General features: G+C 39.6%; 1 protein-coding gene across 4 annotated transcripts in view; it reads left to right on the top strand.

The window, feature by feature from the left end:
- Positions 1-25,355, top strand: part of LOC149841047 (uncharacterized) — a 167,809-nt gene that overhangs the window by 113,413 nt on the left and 29,041 nt on the right. For all 4 annotated transcript variants that reach the window (XM_090003557.1, XM_090003554.1, XM_090003556.1 and 1 more), the window contains 3 exons: positions 11,630-11,799; positions 11,922-12,000; positions 12,086-12,160. In XM_090003557.1, the coding sequence (XP_089859683.1) occupies positions 11,630-11,799; positions 11,922-12,000; positions 12,086-12,160 (324 nt within the window). The remainder of the gene's footprint in view (positions 1-11,629; positions 11,800-11,921; positions 12,001-12,085; positions 12,161-25,355) is intronic.

Here is a 25,355-nt window from a genome sequence, read left to right on the forward strand (position 1 = left end):
AGTGTTTTTCTCTCCATAAATGAGTCTATTCATAAAGTCTACCTTAAGTATGCAGTTCCAACAAAATAAGCATGCAAAACAGACAATCACGAGTTAAGTAATCCTACAGGTAACAGGTAAGCCAATTAACTACTTGATTCTTTCTAAAATGAGTCTACCATTGAGCATGCAATTTCAAAAGAATCAAAGCGTAAACTCTGACCAGCAAATACTTCTTCAGATAAGCAGGTATGCAAAATAACTATTCTATATCAGAACTCTTATTTTATTTTGTTCATACAAACTCTTCGTGCGACTTTCCCCTACCTCGGGATGTCGTGCAGCTGCGTGCGTCTACGCGTGTAGATGATACGAGGCTCAGGCCGCGGAGCTAGAGCGGGGTTCAATGCGAAGTCTGCAAAAGTACTACGTTAATTATCATGCGGAGAAATAGAGAAACATGCTTGCCGATAGAAAAAGAGAGGGGCAGCAGGGGTGTGTCCTTGCTGGCCGAAATCAGAAAAATGACAAGGGGCGAGCCCTTGCCTACAGACAGCCGCGGGGTGACAGGGGCTGAGCCCTCTGTCAAAAACACCGAGGCGGCAGGGGGGGGGGGATCAGCCCCTGCCGAACACAACGAAGCGGCAGGGGCTGAGCCCCTGCTGACAACGACAAAGTGGCAGGGGCTCAGCCCCTACCGGCAACATCCAAGTGGCAGGGGCTGAGCTCCTGCCAGCAGCATTAAAGTGACAGGGGCTGAGCCCCTGCCGACAACATAAAGTGGCAGGGGCTGAGCCCCTGCCAACAACGTTAAAGTGGCAGGGGCTGAGCCCCTGCCTGCAACATTAAAGTGGCAGGGCCTCGGCCCCCTGCACGGCGAATAAGAAATGGCAGGGGTCTCGGCCCCTGCCTGGCACAAAAAGAATGGTAAGGGCCTTGGCCCTTACCTGACGAAAATGGGAAAATGGCAGGGGCCCCAGCCCCTGCCTGTCGAAAATGGGGAATGGCAGGGGCCCCAGCCCCTGCCTGACGAATTAAGGGACGGCAGGGGCCTCGGCCCCTGCCAGAAGCACCTACAAATGGCAGGGGCGTCGACCTCTGCCTGGCAAAATCACGGAGCCGCAGGGGGGGTTGTCCGGCCCCCTGCGTGCCGAGGATCAAGAGCAGCAGGGGGGTATTCCCTGCCCTCCCAGAGGCCAAGAGGCGGCAGGGGCGAGCCCCTGTCTGCCGGGAAATAGAAAACGGCAGGGGCATTGCCCCTGCCTACCGGAGATCGAGAGGCGGCAGGGGCTAACCCCTGCCAGAGAGAGAGAGAGAGTTCTGGACGGGGGTGACAGGGGGCAGCCGACCTCCTGTCGGATTCCCTATCACCCCCAGAGGTGAGGGAGTGTCGCAGGGGCCATTGGTCCCCTGCCGGCACTCCGGCGCACCCCCAGAGGGAATAGCGGACGACAGGGGCCTTGCAAGCCACCTGTTGGCCCTCCGATGAGTACCGAAGAGGCGGGAGGGCGCGGCAGGGGCCGTGCGCCGCCTGTCGGCCTCCCGACGAGGTGACAGAGAGGGGGGTGAGGAAGAGAAGAGGGAGGAGAAGAGGGCGGCGTACCTGGGAGGCGGTGGCCGGCGTCGGCGGCGGGGCGCAGTGACGGCAGCGAGCGCAGAGAAGGAGGAGGCGGCACAGGGGGGGGCGAAGGGCTGTGCCTCCCTTTGCCCTCCCGCAGAGCTTTTAAAAGCTCCAGGGAGGCTATGAAAGGGGAAACCCCGGTGGGTTTCCCTAATCCATCCGAAAACGAAGGGGGAGAAAGGGGGGGGGGGGGGGGTGGGTCGCGGCGCTCGGGATCCCGAGTCGGGTTATTTTAAAACCCTAAAAAAATAAAGGGCTCAGGTCGGGTCCGGACCCGACCCGACCCGGGTCCAAAACAATAATAAATTTTTTTTTAACAAATTGCGGGCTTTACACTCTGATTTGAATTTAATTGCGTATACTGACTCTGATTGGGGAGGTGACCCAAATAACCGTTACTCCACCATAAAAAACCATGTACCAGCTTGTTGGCTGATCCATGTACATGTTCAGAAACATGTACATGGGTCGGGCAGGAATGTATATATATATATACTGTTACAATTGTTTTAACAGTTACGATATATATATATATATATATATATATATATATATATATATATATATATATATATATATATATATATATATATTTGCACTATAATACCCGATAAGGGTATTATGGTCTTTTCACCAGTACCTGATAGGGTACTTGTTTTTATTCTTTTTATTTTTTCTGTATTTCTTTTCTTCTTTTTATTTTTTAAAATCCTTTTTTCGAGCCACTTAAGGGGCCCCACCATAGAGTCGTTGGGGCCCCCAACGGTCACAATTGTGACCGTTGGGGGCTCCCAACGACTCTATTGGGAGCCCCTTGAGTGCCTCCTTGTGTATAAATAGGGGTGCATCGCCTTGTATCCTTCAATGCTTTTTGAGAGCTCCTCTCCAATAAATGGAGTATTTATTTTATGTGTAGCCTTGTTGCAAGGCCTTTCATATTATCCCTTTAGTGGATTTATTCTCTTGTGCTAAGTCCATTTGTTGGACATTGTGAATGTATTTGCATTCTTGATTCTTCCGCATACTTCATTACACGTAACATGGGTCGGCCAGACCTGTCTACACTACACATGTTGGTTTGCATAAATACATGAGTATAAATTCCCCAAAACTGAAACATGTAATTATATGCAGATGCATGAGCATAAAATTCGACTAATACGAATCAAAACAATACATTCAGATGCATGAGCATATAGCTGGACAGATCTGAATCAAAATCAAATAAACATGTACTCGGTAGATCAGAACCAGATCTACGTGAACATATGCTCGGCAGATCTGAACCAGATTTGCATATATATATATATATATATTCAACAGATCTGATAAACAAAATATCTATTCAGTTGCATGCATACAAAACTTGACAGATCTAAGTCAAGAATGTAATTTTCCGATGCATAAATACCAACTTGGCAAAACTTAAACACAATATGTTCATATGCATGGGTATAAACTCAGCAAATCTGAATGAAACAAAATCTATTCAGACGCACGCAAGTGAAAACTCAACATCTAAATCAAAAACATATTTAGATACATGATCAACAAATCTCACATATGTATGTATACATATATATATTCAGATTATACATATACATATATTCAGTATGCATAATTATGGGAAATCAACAAAACATACTCGTCAAGCCCATAGCATTGACAACCATGTATCTTCAATAAAATCGGCAACTACTAAAGCACACACACGAGTATAATATCGATACATATAAGTTATATGCATATTTTCAGATGCATCAACAATAAGATCGATTGAATCTAAAGCATAAATATATTTTAGAATACATGAACAGTGAACTTGTTAATATGCATATGCCAAATCAATAAAATCGACAAGTATGAATATATATATATATATATATATATATATATATATATATATGTACCTATATATTTTCAGATGCATGGACTAGAGAAATCGACATACATGAGAACAAATATACATATGTATATATCTATATAAAATCGATAATACATATACATATATATTGTTTTGAAACCAGATTTCACTTTTTCCCTGCTAAACTCATACTTAAATCGGTTTATACAATTCCCTTCCTCTACGAAATTAGAGAGAAACCTGTAGCTTGATCAAAGATCGAAAATCGATGGATGTTTTGGAAAAATAAACTATTTTTCTTCCTCTTCTTTTCTTTTCTCTCTTTCTTTCTTTTTTTCTTTCTCTCGCTCTACATGATTTTTCCTTGGTTTTTTTCTCTCTCTCTCTAGAACACAAGTTCTAGAGAGAAGGAGATACAACCTCTTTTTATATATTTTTTATTATATTATTTTTTTCTCTTTTTTTTTTAACTTGTTTCTAGATAGGGGTGACGTCCCCTCTAGAATACCTCTTATGGGTAGAGTTCTACTTTATGTAGAACTCTACTCTATCTTCTAGATATTTTATCTGTTTATTTTTATTAATTATTTTTATTTAATATTCTAAAGAATATTCCAAAGGGTGTCGCCCCCCTTTGGAAGACTCTAGTGGGTAGAGTTCTACCCCAGGTAGAACTCTACGTTATCCTATCTTTATTTTAAAAGTTGATTTTAAAGCTTTAAAATAGCCATGGATGGATTTCGGATCCAAATCTAGATCTAAAATCTAAATTCATATCCAAATCCACATGGATCCTACATGGGCCATATCGTAGTCAATATGGATCCTGGATTGGGTCCAGATCTATATTAACTTGGATCAAACGGGGTGGATGTGGTCTGATCCAATCCAGAAAAATGTCAAAAATAAAGGCCGGTCATTTTTTAAAAATGCATTTTTCGGGCCAATCGTAATCCAATTTCGGAAAAACAGTTCGCCAACACGATCAATATTCTGAGGCAGATCTAACAGTGGGCATACTTGATTTTCGCCTTTGAATTTTGCCTGAATTTAACCTCAATTTCACTTGATTTTCACTCAAATTTAAAGGTTAAAAATTGAAAATTTTTGAAATCATAAATAACTCAAATAGGTTATGTCAGAGGGCTTTAGGTCACGCCCAGACCCACATCACTTATATTTTAATATATTTCCCACTATTTTATCAATTTAAATAAATATATAATTTTAAAATTATATTTTTCGATTTTAAAAATCATGAAGAAATACACGATGATGGTCTTGAACTAAAGGATCCTGTAGTATACATGCAGTTAGTTGGGAGGCTTATATATTTGTCTATATCCAGACCTAATATAACTCATGTTGTTCATGTAGTGAGTCAGTTTATGAGTGCTCCTAGATCAGTCCACTTGGCAGCCATACTCAGGATCATCAGGTATGTCAGAGTCTCTATGTACTATAACATGTTTTTCTCATCCTCATCAGGCAAAGAGTTGAGTGCTTTTTATGATGCTGATTTTAGGGGCTCCACTAGAGAGAGACTTTCCACCATAGGTTTTTGTGTCTTTCTTGAGAGCTCTTTGATCTTGTGGAAGAGCAAGAAGCAACAAATGGTTGCTTTGTCCAATTCAGAAACTGAATACAGAGCGATGACTCAAGCTCTGGCTGAGATTATTTGGATACGATGGCTATTAGAGGAATTGAGAATTCCATGTGAAAAGAAAACTCAACTATATTGTGATAATATGAGTGCTATTCATATTGCCAAGAATCTAGAATCTCGTGAGCACACTAAGCACATTGAAATTAATTGTCATTATACAAGAAGAGCTTATGAAGATGGGATTATAGCATTGGAGCATGTAAGCTCAAGGAATTAGATATCCGACGTGTTTACAAAAAGTCTTTTCCCTTAGCATTTCAGTTCTTTCCTTTCCAAACTTGGATTGATTCCCTTACATCCTTCTAAGTTTAAAGGGGAGTATTGAAAGTATATGTAATGTATTAAGCTATTGTGTACATACACTATTAAGATGGGGGTATACTAGTCTTTTTATATTTTTCTTTTGATGTACTCTAATGGGGGTCAACCCTTTTTATATGTAAGGGAGACCTCTCTCACGACATTGCCTTTTGAATAGAACATGTTTTCTCCCCATCTTATGCCTTCTCTAACCCTAGCATCTCTCCCTCATCTTTTTTCAGATTTCTAACACCCACAACTTCTTTAAATAGCCAAAGTACTCTCTAATACTCTTGTCAGCTTGTTTACGATTGTGTATCTTGTCTTGAAGCTCCCATCGAAATGCAATGTCACATTGAGTACATGTTTGTTTAATGAAGAGTCATGCTTCATTGGTTCTTTCAAACTCTATATGTATATTCGTTCATACTTCTCATAAATAAGAAAAGTACCTTGGCATGGGCAATTTCCCATTCCTTTAATGCTTTCTTATAACCTATAAGCTAAGTCACACAGACTCGGCTAGGGAGGCGACGCACCCGCGTCGACACGCCTGGACACGGGTGCGGCTTCAGACACGGACCAGACTCGGTCAACTCATCGAGGCCGAGGCCGTTCACGTTTTGGACTCGGTCAACGTTGATCGAGTCCAAAAATGTTCATTTTGAAATACGTTTTGGATCCGGGTCGGGTCTGGATCCGAACCCGACCCAGATCCAAACTTCATCTGCATCGTCGGGGCCGAACCCTAAAAGGGGTTTACGATAGGGGGAGGGGCTTACCCTGTCGATTTTGCTTCCCCCCAGCCCCTGCAGCTTCCTCCTACACTCACGTTGGCGATCCAGACTCCGGCGACGATAGCCGCAGGCGACGCCAGCCACCGTCTCCCCCTTTCCTTTGTCAACAGGTATTACCCTCATTCCTACTCTCTCCTCTTCGTCCGGCAGGGGGCTCCCCCTTCCTCCTTATTTTTCGGCAGGTGGCGGAGCCCCCTGCCTTCTTATTTTCTGGCAGCCGCCCCTCCCTGCACCCTCTGCTCGCAGAAGAGGGGCTCAGTCCCTCCTTGTGCCTCTGATTCACAGAGGAGGGGCTCAGTCCCTCCTCATTTCCCTTCTGTCTGGCGGGCAAGGCTAGGCTCGACCTATCAGCCGAGCCCACTCCTTCTTACCCCTGCCTCATTTTTTTTTTGCAGGGGGCGGAGCCCCTGCCGGAAAATAAAGTTTGGCACCCCTATCAGAAAAAAAGAACGAGGAAGGGGGATCTGCCCCTGCCTAATTCTTATTTTTCGGCAGACCCCCCCCCCCCCTCTGCTCGCAGAAGAGGGGCTCAGCCCCTCCCTGTGCCTCCGATTCATAGAGGAGGGGCTCGACCCCTCCTAGTTTCCCTTCTGTCCGGTGGCCAAGTCTAGGCTCGGCCTGTCAGCCGAGCCCCCTCCTTCCCCCACTCCTCCCCTCTTCGTCCTCTCCTTCACTGTTGGCAAGCAGGGCCTGCCAACCCTCCTTTTTGCAGGACAGGCAGGGGCGAAGCCCTTGCCGCCTCTGCTTTTCGAGCAAGGGCCTTCGCGCCTTGCCTTCTCGTCTTCTTCGCCAGGCAGGGGCACTGCCCCTGCTGCCTTTGGCTTTTTGGCAAGGGCGGAGCCGCTGCAACTGATTAGGTTCGATAGGGGCTTGCCCTGCCCCTCCTTTTTGCGTCAGACAGGGGGTCGACCCCCTGTCTCGAACCTGGTTTACAGAGAAGGAACGAACCCCCTCTCTGCATTATCCCCTCGCAGAGGAGGGCCTGGTTTGAACCTGGTTTGCATAGAGGGAACGAACCTAGAGCTCCTATTAATATTATTTTGAAGTGTTTATTAACTTTATTTTATTTACTTATTTTCTTTTCAGTTTTCACTTTTCAGATATAATGGCGAGTTCTATCGGCAATGTCAATATAGTTGGTTCAAGTTCTAATCCTGAATTAGAAGTTTCTCAACCACTTTGGAGGATTGTGACAAAAGGGATAAAAACTATTGGTGGTGGTGAGAATGTGCAGTTTCATTGTAATCTATGTAAGACTGTTTTCACAGGTTCTTATATGCGTGTGAAAGCACAACTTTTGCATATTCGTGGTCAAGGAATTAGGGCATGTTCTGGGGTTGACAAAGACTTGTTAAAACAGTTAAAGAAAGAACAAGAGAAAGCTGAAAATAAGAAAATTGCAGAGATGAGAAGCGATTCGATTAATTTGCCTTTTCCTATTGCTAGTGATGTACAAGAAGAGCTTTTGAAGAAAAGAAAGATGAAAAGCAATAAAACAATACAAGCATCATTCAAAAACATGGCAAGAGCAAAAATTGCTAAAAAGATTGGTCGATTCTTTTACTTAAGCTCAATTCCATTTAATGTAGCTAGAAGTCCATACTGGAAAGATATGATTACATCTTTGGCTAATTATAATTTGAGTGGTTATGTGCCTCATAGTTCAGAAAAACGAAGAACAATCATTCTTGTAGAGGAAAAAATAGAATTGAAGACTTGTTAGAGACCCAAAAATTTGCATAGAAACAACATCGAATTTCTATAATTTCTAATGGGTGGACTGATATACAAAGGCGACCATTGATAAACTTCATTGCTTACTCACTTAATGGGCCAATCTTTTTGAAGACTGTTGACTCATCTGGGGAGTATAAAGATGCTGAATATTTAAAGAGATTATTTGTCGAAGTGATAAAAGAAGTGGGTGAAGAAAGTGTGGTGCAAATCATTACTGACAATGCTCCAGTTTACAGTCGTGCATGAATGAATTTGGCAAGTGAAGATACATATTCACATATTTTTTGGACTCCTTGTGCAACACACAGTTTAAATTTGGCACTTAAGAGTATATGCAATCCATCAAAAGATGATGCACATACACGTGAATTGTGTTTATGGATTGAGGAAATAGAGCATGATGTTCGAATTATTAGAAATTTTGTTGTAAACCATCATCATGTCCTTTCTATATTTAATAGGCATTATGATCTCAAGTTACTGAAAGTTGTTGAAACTCGTTTTGCTTCTCTCATTGTTATGATGAAAAGAATTAAGCGACTCAAGAATGCATTGATGATGATGGTGGCTGATCAATATTGGGATTTTTATCGTACTGAAGATGATGTCAAGGCTCAAGCTATCAAAAAATGCATCTGTGATGATTTTTGGTGGGATAAAATTATATATTTTGTTGAATTTACAGAGCCTATTTGGAAAATATTGAGAGAAGTTGACAGAGATGTACCCATGCTTCATAGATTTTATGAAACGTGGGACAATATGATTGAAAAAGTTCAAAGTATCATTTTTAAACATGAGAAGAAAGATGTTGCACTTGATGATTCAGAATTTTACAATCATGTACATTCAGTTTTAGTGAGAAGATGGGATAAAAGCAATGCCCCTTTGCATTGCATGACACACTCTCTCAATCCAAAATACTATGCAAAAAAAATGGTTGACATCAGGTGTTGGTCGTGTTTCTCCAAATGAAGATCCTGAGATATCAAGAAATAAAATGATATGTTTGGGAAGACTTTTTAATGATCCTCACATGTTTAAGATTGTAAATAGTGAGTTTGACAAGTTTTCTACTGGGATATTTGATTCTTTAGCAACACTCGTGGCACGGAACGAGAAAGATCCCTTTAGTTGGTGGGCAACATATGGATCAGAGACACCAAATCTGCAACGTCTTGCAATGAAGTTGTTATCCCAACCTGCTACGTCATCTTGTTGTGAAAGAAATTGGAGTACATATGCTCAAATTCACAACATTAAAAGAAACAAACTCACTAGTAAAAGCGCAGAGAATTTGGTTTATGTTCACTCTAATCTATGATTAATTTCTCGCCGCACCAAAGAAGAATATAGGTACTTTTTTTTTCTTTGTATTCAAAGTTCGTATTTAGATATTTGTATTCAAAGTTTGAAGTTAGATACTAATATAGTCATTTTTTGATGCAGTTGTGGACCATCCAAGAATTGGGATGTAAATCCAGAAGATTTTGACTTGGAGGGAGAACATAATTTGCATACTCTCAACATGGACTACCTCGATCCTGTTCTTCCCTCTAATTCAGACGATGAGGCAGATTTATGATAAGTTTTGTTGTTTATCACACTCACAAGGTTCCTTATGTGTTATATTTTGGTAAGTTTGTGTTGTTAAGAATTACTTTTTTATTTTTGCTTTAAAATTTACAATCTTTATGTGTTAATTTATTGTTATATATAATTATATATATATTTAATATATATATATATTTAATATATATATATATATATATATATATATATATATATATATATATATATATATATATCCGAGTCCCCGTGTCCGAATTTTTTGAAATTGCGCCGCACCCGCACCCGCACCCATGTGACATAGCCTATAAGAGCTTTTTCCTTTTCTTCTCCTTTAAGAACTTCCTTTTTAATTGTTCCATTATGTTCTTTAATGGATTTTATGAGAGTGAGTTGCGGTTCTATTGCGGAACCATCAACATACTCCCACAATCCTTTACCAATAAGGATTCTTTTGATGACGGCAGCCCATAAATCATAGTTCTTTCCATCAAATTTTATTGAAACTACTGTCACCACTTTTTTTTCGGCCATAGAACCAAAGAATACAAATTTAAAGAGAAGAAAGAGGAAGAAAAATAAATACTTGAGCAAACTTTCAACTCTTTTTGAAGCACCAATGTCTCTATGCATTCATAAGAAGATCAATCTTCAAGAAAGTTGGTAGGCACACTTTATGAGGCAAGGACCGATCTTCACGCTGTCTCAAAATATGCTTGAAAAGAGTTGAATAAGACTAAGGAGTCGATAGACTCTGATACCATGTCACAAACTGAAGTATATGCCTTGATGTGCCACTTATGGGCAAGAGAACACTTAGAGAGTGTGACCTCTTATGGGTCTACACATGAAAACACAAGAATGATCCATTAAGTGCTGAGAACACATAAAAAATAATGGATATTATTGGGGAATAATCCCTTTGAGAATGCATACAATGGGTGGGGGCTAACCCCATATTTAGACACAAAGAAAAGGCTCAAAGGAGCCTTTGGGACCTACCCAACGGCTAAAAATGTAGCCGTTGGGTAGAGTCCAACGATTCTTTTGGGAGATTCCCAATAAGCCCTTGGGGCTGGGAATAATTACATTAATAAAAAAATGAAAACAGAGAAAAACAGAAAAAGGAAAAATATATATAGACTTTATACATAACATGTGCTTGTGTAATATAGCTTCTAATTTATCCAAGTTCCTAAGTGATGTTACTCTGCATCATAGCTTCTTGTAATCAATCCAAGTTCCTATGTGAAGTTAGTCTACTTTTTATTTCTTCTTAAATGTGTATGTGCATCTGTGTGAGAGATCGTTCTTGATCCAAGTTCCTATGTGAAGTTAATGTAGTGTGTGTGTGTGTGTGTGTGTGTGTACGTGTGCTTGTACATGCATGCTCGCGTGCATGTGTGTTTGTGCATTCATGTATGCATGCACATGTGCGTATGGTATTTGTGAATGTGTGCCCTTGTGCACGTATTTGCATGCGCATGTACGTATGTGTATGCGCTTGCATGTTTTGTCTTTATGTGCATGTGTGTGCATGTGCGTGTTTGTGGAAGACATGATTCATTCTGTTTGTTTTTGTACTTTATTTTACCCTTTCTTGGGCCTGTTGTTTATAATTAACTGTCTGATTCTTGTTCTTAAACATGTACAATTGTGCTTGCATTGTTGAACTATATCAGGTCTAGAGGACCTTTGGAGTTCTCTTTGTTTTTGCTTTGGGGTGCAGGAATCTCCTAATTACCCGAGTCTAGTAACTCAGGATTGTCGCCTGCTGCATGGTTTTGTCTAGTTTCTGTGTGGTTACTATCGAAAAATAAAAGGAATTTTCCTTCTATTGTCCTGTAAGATTGACTTTTAAAAGTTGTGCAAGTTCTCGAATATTGATTGTTGTGTTTGTTCCTCTTCAGTTCAATTTGCTTCCCTTGTCAATTTTATAGGGAGCTTTTTCTAGTGACTTTTATGTAAGGCCAACTAACTGTGAAATCTATGGGTTCCTGCAAGTTTGGATTGTAATCTTGGATCTTTCAACTCATGTAATTCATCTTTATTTTGAGAATTTCAGTTGATGCTCCTGTTACTTGTCTCTGCCATAGGTTCTCTGCTTCTCCACTATGACCAGGTTGCTTGATGTCATGGAGGAATACCTATCATGGAAAGGTTATAGGTATCTTCGCTTAGATGGACATACTTCAGGAAATGAACGTGGAGTCCTCATTGATGAATTTAACAAGGCTGATTCTGCTGCATTTATATTTTTGCTGAGGTAAATTACCTTGATATCTTTTGTATCTAGTAACTAAAATCAATTAAAGTTTTTTCTTTTGGGTTTAAAATCTGTTTAGGGAAATTTGATAGTATTAATTAATTACGTATATGTTGTATCAGCATTCGTGCAGGTGGTGTTGGGGTTAATCTTCAAGCTGCCGATACAGTTGTTATATTTGATACTGACTGGAACCCTCAGGCAACAAGCTCAATGATTTTAGTTTGTTGAACACTTGTTGACAATAAAATGTGTTTGTCCATACTAAAGATCTAGTCATTTCCAGGTTGATCTGCAAGCACAAGCAAGGGCTCATAGGATCGGTCAAAAGAGAGATGTTCTTGTACTAAGATTGGAAACGGTAAATATGATGCTTTATTTTCATGGCTGCCTATTAATGATCAATTTCTGGTTTATATTTAGGTGACTTTCATGTACCATTTTCTTTTCAGTCATTGTGGTCCTGCCAAGGTTGTTTGGTGATTTCTTTAAGTATAATGTATGTTAGGGTTCTTTTTCTGGCTTATGTTAGCAATTTCATTCTTCCCTCTCTGTATTCTGGTTCTTGGAAACAACTTTTTCCAAAATGATAGTAAGATGTTGAAACCTTTACACTTGAGCTAGGAAAAGTAGACTGTGAATAGAAAATATTAGAATGCCAAATCCAAAAAATAGCTAAATACTATTGGGAGCATCAACATCTGTTTGTCTCTATCTTAATCTTTGGGTACTTTAAACTTTTGTGTAATTTTCTCTTAAAAAAACTTGTATAATTTGGTTTTATATTTAAAAGTTACTTTGAAGTCTTTTATGTTTTATCTTTATGTTTAATTTTTCATTGCGTTAGTTTAAAGAACATAACATAGAAATAGATAAAGATGGATATTTGTTAACCTTTATCCTAATGAATGCACTGTGTAACATAATAAGGTCTAAAATTGATGGCCTTTATCCTAATGAAACATAAGAGAATCAATCGGTTGCTTGCCACAATTACGAGAAAATGATATGGGTATCCTATATGCTATGTCACACAAACACTTCATTTAGCATGTGTATTTGTGTATCCATGTCGACACGACACTCGAACACTTCATGGACACTGTAGGAATATAGCGACCCCAACTCGTACCAATGAAAAAGTGGTAATTTTTTTTTTAAAACAGTTACAGAAACATTCTCAGAGACCCGAGGCCTTTACAATTATAACACATCCACAACCATAAGAGATCTTATACCCATCTTCCAAAACAAACCAACTTTATTAATTAAATTTATAGAGTCCAAAAGACGTGCAAAAGAATGTAAATAAAGCGAAGACATAGAGCCACGCTGTCCCAAGAAAAGTCGCATAGCCCTCGTAGCTCCTCGCAAAGCAAGTCCCTTCATTGGACCTCAGAGATGGTAAAAACACAAAACTAGGGGTGTCAGAATCCAAAAATCTTTCGTACAACTCCCTCTAATGAATCAAATAAGTAAAAAGAACATAAACAAAAATCATGCAACATTTTAGAGAAATGCAATTATGACAAATTCATAATTCAAATACTCATTCAAGCAATAGGAAACAAATGCTAAACAAGAATGAACAATTATTATCAATAGGAAACATCAATTAGGTAATAAAGACATTTATCATGCAATAGAGAGCAAATATTATACAATCTCCAATACATCACAAGTAAAAGAAAAAGTAAATATGCATGATCTAATGCATAACATGAATATGCATGATTTCGGTGCACATGCATGAATAAATTATTATCTTTTATCAGAGTTTTCTTTTATATGCATGTCCCTATTAAATGCACACAAACTTTAATTCCTCTTTTTATTACTGTTTCTCGTAGATACTCAAAACGGGTAAAATTTTCTGAGGTTAAGTGGGTCTCAAGTTGTAGTTTAACACACAATTTGTATTTTATTATTGGGTTCCACACTCAGCTCTCGACCGATATCAGGAATCAACACCGTCCATTGAAACATTAGAAATCAACATCTAATGTCGGGACATTATGGAAATCAACATCCACTGATGCCATTTTTCTTGGTATACCAAAACAATAACTGTGTCTACACACCACCCACAGGCAAAGTGACAGAATCTCCCTAAAATCGTGGTTGGGAGAGAAACTTTCATATCGGGTTCAGGGGCACAACAACGCACATAGAGTCTTAAAAGTATTTCGTCTACGAAATTAAAACGTACCGAATAGGTGTGGGTAGTGCTGATACATATCCACCTCAGGCTCCCAGGTGCACTCATCCAATCTGTGATGCTGCCAGCGCAACTTCACGAACGAGATCGTTTTACTATGAAGTGTCCTCTCCTGGTGATCCACAATCTCAATTGACCTCTCCTCTGTCGTCAAGTCAGGTTGCACCTTGATTGCCTCATAGTGAATCACATGTGAGGGGTTAGGTACATACTTCCTTAGCATCGAGACGTGAAAAATGTCGTGGATCTGCAAAAACTAAGGAAGTGCCACACGGTATGCGGTCTCCCCAACCTTCTCAAGGATCTCAAAGGGTCCCACATACTGAGGACTCAACTTTCCCTTCTTCCCGAACTGGAAGACATTCTTCGTAGGAGAGATCCGCACAAACACGTGATCGCCTACGTCGAAACTAAACTCCCTACGCTGTTGATCGGCATAGCTCTTCAGCCTGCTCTGAACTGCGACCAACCTCTGTCGGATCAACTTCTTTTATATGCATGATCTCTGGAGACTCCACTGCTCTCACTCCAATCTCATCCCAGCACACAGGGGATCTACATGGTCTGCCATACAGACCTTCGTACGGGGCCATATCAATACTGACATGAAAGCTGTTATTGTACGAGAATTCTACAAGTTTCACATGCTTGTCCTAGTCTTTTGCCTAATCCAAAGCGCACACTCTCAACATGTCCTCGAGTGTTTGTATCGTACGCTTCGTCTGTCCGTCCATCTGTGGATGGAACGTCGTGCTGAACTTCAACGTAGTACTAAGGGCCTTTTAAAGCTAGCGCCAGAATCGAGACGTGAAATGAGGATCTCGATCTTACACTATCGAACGCGACACCCCGTGAAGTCTAACCATCTCATCCACATTGAGATCAGCCAAACTCTCCAAGCTCTGACTGATCCTGATAGGAAGAAAATGAGCACTCTTCGTCAGTCTGTCCACTATTACCCAGATGACATCGTGCTGTTGTCAGGTCCTCGGCAACCCTACGATGAAATCCATCGATATATCGTCTCACTTTCACTCTACGATATCTAGTGGTTGCAGAAGTCCACCAAGTCTCTAGTGCTCGATCTTCACCTGCTGATAGGTGAGACACCGGGACATAAACTTAGTGATGTCCAACTTTATTCCATTCCACCAATAAGTCTTTTGAAGATCTTTAAACATCTTGGTGGAAGCAGGGTGAACAAAATATCTAGACCTTTGGGCCTCACTCATCAGCTCCTCCCGCAGCGCCTTCGAGACCCACCATCTGTCTCCAAATATGATGGTCTCGTCCTCTTCTCGATGAAATTGTGCTTCTGGCTTTTGAGCACTCACGCATAACTTCTCAAAATCTGGATCGGCTTATTGAAGCTCCTCGATCCGATCTATAATCTCTGGTCACGCTTGCATCTCAGCACAAAGGATGCGTCCTGAGTCATCCGCAAATGACTGCCACTTGACAAACTCCTCAATCATATCCCAACCATGCCTTATCATACTGGTCGTCATGACCGACGACTTTCTGCTAAGTGCATCTGCCACCACATTCGTCTTACCGAGATGACAGGCAATAGAGAAGTCATAGTTCTTCAGGAACTCTAATCACCTACGCTGCCTCAAATTCAAATCACGCTGAGTTAATATGTACTTAGGCTCTTGTGATGGGATAGGACCCCGAGCTGCTCCCCATATAAGTAGTGGCTCCAGATCTTCAGCGCAAAGACCACTACTGCTAACTCCAAGTCATGCGTGAGGTAATTCTTCTCGTGCACCTTCAACTGCAGAGAAGCGTACGCGATGACCTTTCCATGCTGCATAAGAACACAACCCAGTCCGGTCCCTAAAGTATCGTTGTACACTACGAATCCACCCGTCCTAGAAGGTAACGTGAAAACTGGGGCTGTGGTCAACCTCCTCTTCAGCTCCTGAAAGCTCTCTTCGCACTGAGGTGACTAATCAAACTTCATCGCCTTCTGCAATAGTCGAGTCATCGGGGCAGCCATACGCGAGAAGTCCTGGACGAATCGACAGTAGTAGCCCACCAATCCCAAAAAACTTATGATGTCAGGCACCGTCTTCGGCTGCTCCCATGACAATACGGCCTCCACCTTGGCTGGATCGACTTCAACGCCCTTCGCCAAAATCACATAGCCAAGAAATATCACTCTATCAAGCCAAAACTCACACTTTGAGAATTTAGCATAAAACTGATGTTCTCTCAGTGTCTGCAATACGATCCGCAGATGCTCTCGGTGCTCCTCTACGCTCTCTGAGTATATAAGAATATCGTCGATGAACACGATGTCAAAGAATCCAGCTACAAACTAAAGACCCGATTCATGAGGTCCATAAATGCTATAGGGGCATTGGTGAGTCCAAAAGACATCACCAAGAATTCGTAATGCCCGTATCTTCACCTGAATGCGGTCTTCAGAATATCCTCCGCCCTGATCCTCAACTGATGGTACCCAAAACGAAGGTCGATCATCGATCCTAGACAAGGGGCACTTGTTCTTTACCGTTACCTGGTTGAACATGCAGTAATCAATACAAAGCTGCATTGAACCATCATTCTTTTTGACAAAAAGGACTGGTGCACCCCAAGGAGATACACTCGACCTGATAAAACCCTTGTCAAGAAGCTCTTGTAGCTGCTTCTTCAACTCCACTAGCTCTGTAGGTGCCATGCGATACGGTGCTCGAGAAGCAGGTGCCGTACCAAGCTCTAACTCGATCGAGAACTCAATCTCTAGGTGTAGTGGAAATCCTGGCAAATCCTTCGGAAAGACATTCGAAAACTCCCGAACAACATCTAACTGCTCCAAGGGTGTCGCCTGACTGTCCTGCGTGGATATGCTAGTCAAGAACATCATGCAACTCTGCATGTGGTACTTGGAAATCTTCAATGCGAAGACAAGTTTCACCTCACTCGCCGGTCTAGTCAACAGAAAAATCAAGACATACAAATCGGGACTCTCTAAAAGGACTTTATTTCCTCGACACTGGAGGGTAGCATTATGTCTGGACAACCAGTGCATACCCAGAATGACATCATAAAAAATCATATCTAGTATGACCAAGTCGGCAGACAACTCATGCCTCTCGATCACCACACAAACAGTAGGAAAGTATTTTCGTAGGAAGAGGATGCACCCATAGGTGACATCACATCGAGAGCCTTCTCAAGGCTAGACGAAACTAAATCAAGTAAACTCGCAAATGACGAGGATATAAAACTATGAGTAGTACCAGAATCAAACATAACACGCGCATAATGATCTGCAACTAGGAAGATACCTTCGATCAGATCAGTCTGATCACCTTGTATAGTGGCTATAGTAGCATAAACTCGTTCGTTCGTCCTCCGTGGACCCTGCTGCTGGCTTCTTCATTGAGCCATCGGCTTGTTCGAACGGTGAGTCGCAATGTGCCCAGGCTGCTGACACTGGTCGCATACTCCCTTGAACAAAGTACAAGAGCCCTAAGGATGTAAAACCCGTAATTTTTAAGGATTATTAATAAATAAAGGACTCATTTTTTTTATCTCCAAATTAGAAATGTGTTTCTAGTTTTTGAATTTCATTTATTTATTAATATTCATTTGTTCATTCAAGCCAATCAGGGTATAATTTGCATTTATAGAACTATTTATATATATATATATATATATTATATTTAAATATATTTTTGATAGAGTTTGTAAATTATTGAAGTGTATTTGTGTGTTATTTGGCTCTTGGTAATGATTTATAGGGTAATTTGCTATTTTTGGCTAATCTTGTTATAATTGGCATTTTTTGAGTTTTTGGCATTTGCGATCGCACACGAAGGGTTCGTTGTATTGCTTGAGTAGCGGTCTTTGTGGACTTCGAAACTCCTCGGTCTTTTGAGTTTCGATTCATTGTTCTTCACATTATTAAGGTAAGATACCTTAACTGAACTTATACAGAGCATGTTTAGGCACTAATTGTGTAAGCATGATGTTGCACTGAATATCTAAATGAATTGCAAATACAAGTTATGCTCACACACTTCACTTAGTTGTGAATATCTAGGACTTTTGTGATTGTAGTTCAGAGATCATGCTTGTCATGATTGTAGTTAGCGCAATATGGAGTGTGTTTGCTGTAGGTACACCTGTGTGTGGGTTTGAATGCCTGTGCACTTATAAATGTATAATATGTACGCAATGTGTGTCATCATACTTTGGTTTGCGCATACTATGTTGCTTTGTGAGTTTGTATGAATTTGATACATGGTGCACATATAACTACTATGGATATGTATAAGTCGTGTTCGATGCATACTGTGAATGTTATATATATTGTCTTGTCATATGATAGACTCATTTATTCTTGTATAGAAGAATGCATACAAATGTTATAAATTATTTTAAACTTGTATGTCTTGTTTGGTTGAGAAATAAATGCGTATGATGTACGGTAGGATGGTCAATGAGATTTTGACCAACCCTTACACAATTATATCTAAGGTGATATATCGATTCATGTGGTGAAAAATGAATATGACTTTTATCGTGTGTGCAAATCTCGAACTACATAGGAGTTATGTATGTTGAGGTTTAGTTGTTTCGTATTATGAAATGTGCATTTTCACGTATGCATACATAAAACTCATGTTTTGTTTACACATGCTTCGAGGTTCAATTTACGAAGTGCAATGTTCTTTGTGGCGATGATATAACACGTAGGATGATATGCTTGTGTATGATATGATTTAAATGCCACGTGAAATGAAATTATGAATGCATGCGATACATGTTTAAGTTCAATAGTGAACTTTGGTTCATGAAGCCTTATTGGTTAAATGTATAATTTTATAATTTTAATGCCATATGAAGTGATATATGATGTGATGCTTTTATTGTATACATGTTTATGCCCGTGTTGATGACTATCGACCCTGAGAGTGGTCAATTATATTGATGCATGTATCATAATAGTTTTCGCTAGATATGGTACCCGTTGAGGAACTGTTCTCAAAGGATTCTCTGTGAGGGTGTGCATGACCAGATCAGGTAATTCGGCTAGAGCGGTAAGTCTCTGTGATGAAGTGCATTGTCCAAGAGCGGGTAGCCCGCGAAGACGGTATATTCCTGTGAGGAAGTGCATTGTCGAAGACCAGGCAGACCATTCGTCTAGGGCGGTAACTCCTTGTGAGGTTGTACATTTCTCAGACCAGGTGATTCGGCGTGGATTTTGTAAATCTTTATTATGAATAAATGAAATGTTATGATGCATTGTGATGATCTTTTGAGTGGATTAGATAGCCAGTTATTAATCTATAGATTTGGCTTTTCTATTATAGCATGATTATATATTGAACTCAGATATGATAATCAGATCCTTATTGATTTTAGATCTTGATATGAGGTTATGATTGTGATGCTTATGTTAGCGTATAGGAGAATGACACATCACACCTACAAATGACTAGTTTTGACTTATTAGGTGAATGATATATCACGCCTACATAATTTTATTGCAAATGATTGCATTATGATTGTCTGAGTAAATATATCACACCTATGTATCATGATTGATGTGTATCATAATATCTAACTAAATTACTTATAAGGTATGTTCGTGTGTTTCACGTTGGAATGGTTAAATGTGATTTGACTTATTGTTTATAAGAATTATGAATGCATATGAAAATGATGCAATGATCTGAATGTCTTAGATGCATATATATATATATATATATATATATTTATGCGATGACTTGTATGCCTTAAATGCATATAGATTATGCTTTATTACGTGAGTTAAGGTTGAATAAAATATTAAGTGATGAAATGCTTTATGTTCGAATGCTTGAAATGAATGACTCACGTTGTTCCTTTGTCTATCACTTGACGATGAATGAATAATATATCTTTACCTTTAAATGCTTGATATGTTTTTTTAAGTTTGAGTTTGGGTTGCTTTATCAGACTTTAGCGAGTCTGATCCCATTTTATGGGGGACAGGTAATGCAGGTAAAGTATGATGAGTAGTTGGAGCGAAGGGCTGGTCGAGCTGCATCCTCGAGGGTCCACTCTTACCTTGCGATCTTGGTATTCATGATCTTTTCGTTTTAAGTACTTGATTATTTAGAGACTGAAGTATTTTTTCATACTCTGATTTGAAATGAAATTAAAACTCTTCATATTTCAGTCTTATATTGTACGTGGTTTGAAATGTGTATATCCCGTACATTTTGATTTGATTGTTATCTTTAGTATAACCGTGCCCAAAGTCTTAACCGTTTTTAAAAATCGTTTCCGCATTCTAAGATCTGATTTACTTATACTTATAAAAAAAATTGGTTTCGAAATTTTAATATTTGAACTATAAAAAGGTTAAAATTTTTGGGGCGTTACAAAGGATGACTCTTGTTGTACCGTCGACACACAAATGGGACCTTCCCTTGCTGCTGCCTCTATTAGGCTCCTTGCTGAGTCTGTTGTCTCTTACCCCCTGCGTTTTGCTATCCGCGGGTGGGTTCTTCCTCCCTTCACCCGTAGAACCACCTCCGTTGCCGCCTCTCCGCCGCAACCCATCCCTCGACCACTCTCACTTCTCGTTGAGGACCGTCGCAGACTCTATCGCGTCACTGAGGGTGGTAGGTTGACTCATCATTACACGGACTCTAAGTCCGTCCTTCAGCCCACAAACATATTTGGTTGCCCTCACATTATCATCAGCGAATAGGTTCGGACAATACCGCTCTAGACTCCTGAATTTGGTGGTATAGTCCACCAAACTCATACCTCCTTGAACCAGCTCAAGGAATCGTTGCTGCATCTTTTTTCGCGCATAGGAGAAAAAGTACGTATCCAAGAACTCTTCCCTGAAAACCTTTCAGGGAATCACATTCACTCCATCGTACTTCACCCTTCTTAGGGTGTCCCACCACTTTTTAGCATCGCCCTTCAGACGGTACGTGCCAAAATCGGTCTTCCTGACCTCGGGAACAGGTAAGACATCGAATGCTCGCTCGGTCTTCTCGACCCAGCTCTCAGTTGCCTCTGGGTCGGCCTTCCCTGCAAAAGTTGGTGGGTCCAACTTCAGAAACCTCTCGTACGTGACTACGTCGGGGTTCAGAGCAACCTCGATAGGATGGACACATATAGGTGCCTGCGCCGCTTGCACGTGAGTCGTCACTGTCGCCGCAAGAGTGTTGAGGGCATTCAGCATGAAGTCCCTCTTCTCCTGCTAGTCCGCAAGAGCACCAGAAGAAGAAGAAGCACGGGTGCAGTGACACATCTAAAATAAAAAAATTGAAAAAGTTATACCCCGATCGATCCTACCCTCTTAGGATTGATCCTGTACACTCACAACCATACAATCATATCAAACTCTCTTAATTCACACCAAAAGAATTAAGTTTCAACTACGCATACATGTTATTATAAGAAATTCACATTTAGCTATACTAGCATGCTATCACAATTATTCAAACAATCTTCAAAGCATCAAATAGCTTTACCAGTGATGGAGACTGCTCTAGATTAAGAGGCATGACTTGCTGACATTCTTGCATAGGGCTCAATTACCAAAAAGAAACTTTTGGTACAAAAAGATGATAGAATATAAGATTTTGTGGTGTGCTCTCGTACCAACCTAACAACCCCAACTCGTACTAATGAAAAAGTGACAATTTTTTTATTTTTTTTAAACAGTTGCAGAAACATTCACAGAGACCTGGGGCCTTTACCGTTATAATACATCTACAACCATAAGAGATCTTATACCTATCTTCCAAAACAAACCAACTTTATTAATTAAATTCATAGAGTTCAAAAGACGTGTAAAAAAATTTAAATAAAGCAAAGGCATAGAGCCACATTGTCCCAAGAAAAGTCTGCCAAGTAGTCGCATTGCCCTCGTCGCTCCTCGCAAAGCAAGTCCCTTCACTGAGCCTCAAAGACTGTAAAAACACAAAAGTAAGGGTGTCAGAATCCAAATATCCTGCGTACAGGTTCCTCTAATAAATCAAATAAGTAAAAATATATAGACAAGAATCATGCAATATTTTAGAGGGATGTAATTATGACAAATTCATAATTCAAATACTCATTCAAGTAATAACGAACAAGTGCTAAACAAAAAAGAATAATTATTATCAATAGGGAACATCAATTAGGCAATAAAAACGTTTATCATGCAATAGGGAGCAAATATCATGCAATCAACAATACATCACAAGTAAATGAACAAGTAAATATGCATGATCTAATGCATAAAAAAATATGCATGATTTCAGTGCACATGCATGAATAAATTATTATCTTTTATCAGAGTTTTCTTTTATATGTATGTCCTTATTAAATGCACACAAACTTTAGTTTCTCTTTTTATTACTGCTTCCCGCGGATACTCAAAACGAGTATAATTTTTTGAGGTCAAGTGAGTCTAAATTGTAGCTTAACACACAATTTGTATTTTATTACTGTGTTTCATACTCAACCCTCGACCGATATCAGGAATCAATACTGTCCATCGAAACATTAGAAATCAACATCTAATGTCGAGACATTATGGAAACTAATGCCACTTTTCTTGATATACCAAAACAACAACTGTGTCTGCACACCACTTTCAGGCAAAGTGATAAAATCCCCATAAAACCGTGGCCGAGAAAGAAACTTCCATATCGGGTTCAGGGGCACAACAATGCGCACGGAGTCTTAGTATCCTCACGGTTTCCAAAAACCGCAATGTTCATGATTCTCATACTATAGAAAGGATATCGAGAAAGTGTAGATTACACTGTTCTTCACTTTTCTTTTATCTTGTTATTAATTCATCTTCTTTAATTTGCAATTCAACATGCATAATTAATAACATAGGCTCGCAAATCAACATGCGAAGCTCTTCACGGGACCACAACCTGTGGCAACATAGAACAATGCAATTAAAATAATTATATCAAGTTTTATTTTGTCATGCATAAGCAATTTAAACAAAGAGCAACACATGCTCAAGGCTCACACGGCCCACAATGATCCATTTTGATCATCGATGCATTCATATACAAAAATCATAAATATCATGCCGCTATGCATTCATTTTACATTGCTTTTCAATGCACAATCATGTATGCTAATTCAGAGATGTGCATGGAACAACAATATTCATATGTATGTGTTCATTGTTCATGTGCATGTGTTCATACAATCATGCCAAATACATGCTTTCATTCTTGAATCATCTCAATTAGAATATGTGAACACTCATGCAATTATGTACATGCAAAAAAATATATCAATTTTATGTATGCACATGCACATGAAAGCAACCTTGCATTAATACTTTGATTCAGCATAACATATCGAGTCTAAGCATGTGAACTTTTCATTCTTTTGCATGCATAAGGCTAAATTTAATGTAAATAACAAGTTCTGAAAATTAATACATAACTGAATTTTGTTTCAGATTTGCATAGGCACATAACCAAGTCTAATTCAAGTAACAGATCTCAAAATTTTGTGTGCTTAATTAAATCTCCAAGAACATAATACAACATATTCACTATGCTCAAACCGGAACCTTACAACCACAGTCTGATTCATGGTCCATTTTTGAAACTGTTACATGTACAAATCAACAATTTGCATTCTCTCTGTGTGAGAAAGTTTCATATTTCTAATTCAGTGCAAAACCCAAGTTCATCATTTTTTTTTCAAACACATGACAACTTATATATGTTTCCTTTATTTTTTTAATACCCTGCTCCGCCGACGAGTGTCTGGGCCTGTGCAAACTCACCGGGGCCTGGGAGGCCAGCCGAAACTGGGTTTCAGCTGGGCTGCCAGCCGGCCCAATATATGTGCCCAGCCGACTGGCAGTCGGCTGGGTAAAAAAAACCCAGGTCGGCTGGGTCTGTGTCCTGCTGAACAGGAAACAGCCCAGCCAAACCCAGTTGGCTGGGATTGAACTCAGCCAACTGAGTTGGCTAGAAACTCAGACAAATATTTTTTTGAAATCATCTATATCTGTTTTTTTTTTTGTTAAAGATAACATCTGCACAGCCAATCGGCTGGGCCAGGTGGAGTCTGCCAGCACTTGGCAAGTGCTGCCAGACCTGCAGGGACTGGGTATTGCCCAGCCGAGCCCAACTCGGCTGGGATGCCAGTCGGTCCAGCACAGGTACACAAATATATATAAAAATTTATTTCATCTTTCAAACATGTATGAATATGCATGTTTTCGTTCACTTTAGCATGCAAGTACTGGTTCATACTCCCAATATGCATATTCAAAATTCATTAGGCATGTTTATGCAACTAAAAATTTAGGTACTCATGTGTATGCACCTACAGACTCAACAATACATACATTACCAGTTAACCATCAAGAAGCATACATATGTCAATTTTTTGAAATCAAGATTTCTTATGGATCTAAAAGAATAAGCTAAAGATGCAATCTTAACACAGTATTTTTGACATACTCCCCAAAACTTGATTTTTGTTTTAACAATGGAAATAGACTTACACAAAAATTGTTTTAAAGCAATAGCACACTAGATCGGTGGCTCATCAAATATATATATATGTACTTTTACGTATTTCTTTGTATTTCAAAATAAATTTCGAAAAGAAGAAAATACATTAATCTCAACCATGAATCTAGAGTAAATATTCAGATTTACTCTTTTCTCATGGGTTTTTTGGAATAAAAATCCATGCTTTTTATCTCGTTCGATTCAAGAGAAAGACAAAGAAATCAAGGATGGATGGATCAGAGTTACCAGAAGCTTCTTAGATAGGTGGGAAGCTCGCTTCCCGAAAACTCGCTTCGAAAGTGCGATACTTCTAGCTTCCGAAACTTGATGAGAACCTCGATTACCCCACGCTTCTCCTATGCTTTCCACACGCTTCATTTATTCTTATTATATGTTCTGTTACTCAACGTTTTATGCTTTTTATGTGTTTTCTCTGACTCTTCTCATTCACTTCAATGTGCTTTAGCTAAATTGGTACTTGGTGGTCATCATTTTTAGATTTTGTTTAAAAATTTAATTTTTACACAAAATCATGAAATTTAATATTGGTCACTTTTATTTTAGTTTTTATTTGTGTTTTATTTTAATTCTCATTCAATTCTTATATATTTTTTTTAAATTTTTTGCTTCCCGCTTCCTATATATTTTAAAATGCATCGCTTCTCGCTTTCACTTCCCGTATCATTTCCCGCTTTCGCTTCCTAGTCTGGCAACCTTGGGATGGATTGAATGGAGAAGAACCTTCTTCTTTTTCCTTCTTCCTCTCTCTCTCTCTCTCTTTTTTCTCTTCTTCTTTCTCTCCTTCTCTAGGGTTGACGCTTTTT

The sequence above is a fragment of the Nuphar pumila genome, chromosome 4 (assembly GCF_984573655.1).
Source record: "Nuphar pumila chromosome 4, dmNupPumi1.hap1.1, whole genome shotgun sequence".
In the NCBI taxonomy this organism is placed as follows: domain Eukaryota; kingdom Viridiplantae; phylum Streptophyta; class Magnoliopsida; order Nymphaeales; family Nymphaeaceae; genus Nuphar; species Nuphar pumila.